The sequence below is a fragment of the Anas platyrhynchos genome, chromosome 1 (genome assembly GCF_047663525.1).
Source record: "Anas platyrhynchos isolate ZD024472 breed Pekin duck chromosome 1, IASCAAS_PekinDuck_T2T, whole genome shotgun sequence".
Classification (NCBI taxonomy): Eukaryota; Metazoa; Chordata; class Aves; order Anseriformes; family Anatidae; genus Anas; species Anas platyrhynchos.
In genome coordinates, this window is record NC_092587.1 from 73,896,678 (window position 1) to 73,902,677 (window position 6,000).

Below are 6,000 nucleotides of genomic sequence, written 5' to 3' on the forward strand. Positions count from 1 at the left end.
ACCTTGTATCCCCTCAAATAGCAAATATACACCTGTGTATTCTAGATATATAGAGTCTGGAATCAGGAGTTGCTTCTTCATGTAGCTCACAGAGAGTTTGACTTTTGCTTAGCTTAATCTTTAAACTTAATCCTTAATTAATTTAAAAATATTTGACATTGTTTTTACTAGGAATAATAATCACTATCTGTTCTAGAGGCGTTCTGAATATATGTTACTCAGTTGCAAGAAAATAATACAGTGTGTCTCTAAACCCATTTAATGCTGCATGGGGACATGCATGGGACACCCCTTCCTATCACTACTGCTTTGAAGAACTGATAAACTGGTAGATGGGATGCTCCATCATAGTAAGCAAATGCCTAAATGCAAAAAGCAGTCATGGGGTGTGCTTCTGAAGCTCCCTTTTCCCTGCAGCTGCAGGAAGCCAGCTTGCTGCCTAGCATTTCTAAGAACCAGTCTAAAACCCTTTAGATCATACCAGTCACAGAATGGCTCTTTTAAACCTTAACTTATTTAGTATTACTGGGAACATGATATCTTCTGGCACTGCCACGTAGCTGAAACCCTGCTGCCCCTGCATGAAGGCCAGGGGAAAAACAAGCATCAGTGTGGCTGTATCATCTTTGTGCCTGAGGCTCCCTGGCTGTCATTGCAGCTTTCTGCCTGCTTGGGTACTGCCTCAGCAGACAAAACTTAGGGGAGAGGGAGCGAAGATCAGGCCTGTTACATTTGATTTTAATTTGTCATACTCCTCTAGGACACGTGATGATTATTTTTCCTAGTTAAAACTATGTCAGCAGCTTTCAAATCAAGCTTCCCTAACATGACCTAAGCTAAGCAAAAATAAATAAAAAGTTGAATAAAATCTAGCGCCTCATGGATTTAGATCAAGAAGCCATCCCCAATTCCAGAATACTACTGCAAAGGTGTTAATCGACCATTTAACAAGATAGAAAGTGATCTGTGGAGGTATAGATCCCTTTGTCTCCTAGGTAACTTAATTTACTGAAACGGAGAAATTAGCTCTCTACTAACTTCAGTAATGCCGCTGTTTATGGCTGTACTGTTTGCACAGGGCTATTACTGATTTCAGATGTTGAGTTGTTAGGGGGGAAAGATGTAGAATAATCTGAATTTTCCAGAAAACTAATGAAAACTAATGATAACTGGCATGGCCCACAAAGATTAATGATGGGATCCTCAGAAATCAGTCAATTATTTTCTTTCATGTTGGGGCATTACTGGGGTATTACTATTATATAATAATAATATAAAATGCCCCATATAATATACATTATTATTGTATAAACAGCTGAAGTACTGTAAAAGGCACTTTGTGATTTTTTTAGCATTAGGTGAACCAGATCCTGTTCAAATTGGGTTCTCAGTGAAGTGTTCAGAAAGTATGCCTATAGGCCAAGCATTTGTCCTGTGAAAATTAAAAACATTGAGTACTGCATGAGCATTATTACTTGCTTTGGGATTTGCACAGTTTGAGTGACTGCATTACTCCTTCTGTTTGTCTGGATGTAAAGGATAGAAAGGAAGATACTCCACCTCTTCATCCCATCTCCTGATAGTACTGAAAGCCTTCTAAACATGCATTTCTTGTAAATCAGTTTCTACACACATTGATGCTACCCATTTCCCAAATCTCCCCCTAAGGCAAGTGCTATTTGGGATAGAAGTCATAACCCCATGTGTGTGCAGTTTTTCAGAAATGTATTCTATGGAGTCATTACTGACATGGGAAGAACAGGAGATAATAAAGAGGATTTGATTTTCTAAGATTCTCAGAAGCCTAAGATAAAGTGGAGCTGAATCACAAAGTTATTTTGTAAAGAAATTTTAACAAGAAAAATTAATGTTTTTACTTCATCATCATCCAGGTGCTGGAATAAATTTTAAAGTTGTTTCTGTCTTTTGTAGGTTCTTCATGAGTACAAAATCAACCTAAGTGAAGAGGAGTTATTTAATATTTTGGAATATTATGATAAAGCCCTTTCTTCAAAAATAGCATATAAAGATTTTCTCCGGGCGTTCTTACAGTAGGATTTGGTCAAGTGCAAGAAACTGTAGATACAGATAGTGATGGATTTATAATTTCAAATTTCAAACTAATAAATTGAGTATAGCTATTTATTTATTTATTTATTGTAACTATTCATTAGAGAGCTCAAAATACTTTAAAATTCTGACAGAGTGGTCCTGTGTTGTGGATTAAATCTACATAGTGAAGGAATTAATTCTGCATAATCCATTTATCAAAAAAGAAAGAGGCAACAATTAACATTGTCAAAATAACACTTCCTAAAGACATCTCCAAAAGCGACTCATTTAAGAAAATTCTGTATTTTTAATTTTACACATTTTATTAATGACATACTCTAATTTCAGTAAAAAGGTTTACAAGGCATCCTATTCAATTTCCTCAACTGTAATTTTCCAAACATGTTACTTTTAATATATTAGCCTTCATTACTCAGAGTCATCCTATTTCTCAGTGCATCTTTTCTGTTTACTTACAGTGATGTATTTGTATTTTCAATATGGAATGACTATGAAATCTGAGATGATGCCAGCGGTGTGACAAAACCACACCTTTCTGTTTTAAAAACTGTTCTACATCCTTCAGCAGTTTAGGAAGGAACCTACTTTACCAATGAACATTGACTTCTTAACAGCAGATAGATTCCCAGTGTTAGACATGAGGTTATTTTTTTTAAGGATTATATATATATATAAATTTATATATATACAAATTAAATAGTAAACTGCAAGTAAGCCCTCTGGTTAGATTTTCCAGTTCTAGAAAGTTCTGTATGTGTATCTTGTCAGATACTTAGATCTTGGGAAGGAAATTAAAAGATAATCGTTTTGTCCATGGAACTTCTGTGATAATTAAAGGATGTATGATCATCTGAGCTTGCTTACTGGGATTATATCAATAACTAAATGCTTACCTGCTCTGAAGAATTCTTAGATAAATATGTCTCTGTTGGGTTCCTGAATTAGTTTTCACTGGTACACTGAAGAGCTCTGTCCTCGTCACCTGTACGTATTTTGTATCTTTCTTTCTCCTAAGTAAAATGTAAAAATAAGTTTAAAAAAAATAATAATAAAAGAGAGAGCAAGTCATGTGTGTGAAGTCTCTGGAATGAGACTGGAGAGAGGAACATAATCCTGATTTTCTTATTATTTCTAGTGAATATATGAACCATTGCCACAAATCTGAAAGATTCACAGTGTAGACCAACTTAATGCCTCTTTTTCAGGGGAAATGTTTCATCATATTTGGAGATTTTCAGGAGATTTACAGAAAATTTTGTTTAAAAAGTACTTGGGGATGTTTCAAATTGGACCTGGAGATGTGTAATGTAGATATTCTATATAGTTTCTCATATAGATTCTAGGATTTCTGTAATTTCTAATTTACTATAAAATAAATACATTTGGAATTGGATGTATTTGAAATAGTAACAAAAAGAACATTTGCTTTTTCAAAAAAAAAATTCCATCAGTTTTTCCAAAATTGATGGCTATCTGTAAATCTCTGAAGTTAATGCTTAGATACTGGATTAAGGGAGGGGACTGTGACTAGAGTTATTTAAGGATGTTCTCCCAATACAAAAATTCCTAGTTCCATTACTAGAAAACAGTACATTTTAAGAATACAACACCTATGTCAGCAAGTGACTGAAAGGGTCTCGGTGCAGTTGCTGGAACCAGTAGGCACCTGTGGCATAAGTGTTCATACTGGGCCTCTCTGGGAGGTCCTGTGTTGGCATCAGCCAGCCATATATGGAAGTCCCCCATGCCCAAGGGCATCTCAGGCTACAGCAGGTAATGTGTTTCAGCAACTGTGCTGAACCCAAATGGGGTTCAGCTTAGTCCCACTGAAGAACCAGTTAGTCTATTAAAAAAAAAAAATAAATTATTATTGTACCTTCCAAGAATCTGCAAACTGCTCTCTTCCTTACTGGCAACTTCTTCTCCTGACCCTAATCAGGTACAACACGTCTGATCTAATTTCTGTTATTATTTCATACAGTTTTTGCACATAATTAATTTTTCATACTCATTAAAGAATTAATTGCTATTTGGAACACCTAAAATTGTAACACAAATACTACAATAATTATTTTTAAATAGTGGATTTCACTGAACAGATCTAACCACTGTGAAAAAAAAGTAAATAAATGATTGTTAGGTGGTTGTGTTTATGTGTGTGTGTGGTATTTGGTGGTTTTGTTGTTGTTGTTGTTTGTTTGTTTGTTTGTTTGTTTGTTTCCAAATACTCCCATGAAGCCAGGGATAGAAGAATGGGAGCTTGTTTAATCACATTAAAATAGATTTTGCTGAGTGTCTTTGCTTACTACTGTGCAGATTAACCGAAACAATGAGCCTCAGGGCCCCTCACAGAGGATGTTTCCTGACACAAATGGGGAACCTGTCTCAAAAACCAGCTGAGACCGACCTTCTTGTTTGGACAAGAGCCAAGGAGCAGCTAGGTCTGTACAAAGGCAGGGGGTCAATGGCAGGGGGTGATGAAGAAGAGTTAACAACCTTCATCCCCACAACCCTCTCCCCCGCCCCCCCCGATGATCATGACCAGAAGGCACTGCGCAAGTGCAGACAGAAGGAGTTTATGGAAATGACTTCTTGGAGCTAATTTCAACACGAAGCGGGGATAGGTCATGCATATGTACCGGCATATTGGGAAACTTCATGCATATGTAGCTCTTTACTGCATATAACCAAAGCAAGTTGCCATGTTAGGGCAGGCATGCCTTTGGGAGCTATCCTGCATGTGCCCGGTGAAGAAATAAACCACATACCTACTTTATAACTGATTTGCTTTGAGTTGTAGAGTTCTTCCACAAATCATCCACACCTCCTGTTTGATAATTGGGTCCAATTGTGTACCAAATATAGTGAGGCATCCATCCCCACACTGCTTTCTGGCATGGAGTGCAATTGCAAAAGGGTGTAGGCGTTGTGTCCCTTGCTCCACCATCTTCAAGATACCCATAATCTTCAGGAGACATGCAGTGGCAAGGGGCATCCCTGGGTTTCTTGACACATCATGCTAGAGGATTTTTCATTAGTTCCACTGGCAGGCGTATCAAACCCAACAACTACAAGATTGTTTAAGAACAATCTTTTTGCTGTACAAACAAATCAAATCATGCTGTGTTTTTTTAGTGAGTTCCTAAAGGCAAGGCTGGCACTTGCCAACTGTTTATCCAGCCTCAAAAAGGAAAAAGAAAAAAAAATCAGCTGCCAGTGTTTCGAAATAACTGAGGTAATTTTTCATATTACAATCACAAACTGCTGGCTGGATAAACTTTGTAACAGAAGAGAGCTTTTATTGCAGCCGTTCCCTACAAACAGTGGTCAGCCATCCAGTGGCGGCAGGCTGGCAGACATCCATTTCTTTCCACTAAGAGGTAGATAATGTCAGTGGAATTGAGCATAATCCCTCAATAATGGTCTCCCGTTGCTACACGTAATCTCCAAGGCAGTTATGAAAATAAAAACATCAATGCAAAGAGAGGAAATGTCATTGCTGAGCAGAGGACACTGATCCCTGCTTTCTGCTGCCCTAGGACCAGCTGCATGGGATAGGGGATAGCAGGCAGCCCGACTGCCTTCCTCTCACAGGGTGTGGAGTAGCATCTGATCCTTGGGAAGGGCTGAAGCACAGAAATTAGGGTCCCTGGGGGTAGTTCATCTGATCACCATAACCTGCTCACCCCTACCAGCCTCTCTGCTCCACCTCAGTATTGCTTGCTGCTTTGTCCCCAAAATGGCACCGTGACTGCCTGGTTGTCTCCTCAGTGCTGGAGGCAGGGGTTTTACTGAGAAAGCAGGTCCTTTGGCAGTGTTTTAACAGCACTTCATGTTTCATTTTCTTCACTCCAGCACAAAAAGAAAAAAGCAAAGGAGACTGAAGTCACTGCTGCATCTGCCACCACCGAGGAGCGTTGTGTCCCT

At 38.2% G+C, this 6,000-nt stretch overlaps 1 protein-coding gene across 1 annotated transcript in view; it reads left to right on the forward strand.

The window, feature by feature from the left end:
- Positions 1-5,755, forward strand: part of EFCAB6 (EF-hand calcium binding domain 6) — a 78,689-nt gene extending 72,934 nt beyond the window's left edge. The window contains 1 exon segment of the mRNA XM_072033085.1: positions 1,933-5,755. Within this exon segment, the coding sequence (XP_071889186.1) occupies positions 1,933-2,055 (123 nt within the window). The 3' untranslated portion in view covers positions 2,056-5,755.
- Positions 5,756-6,000: the final 245 nt, after the last annotated feature.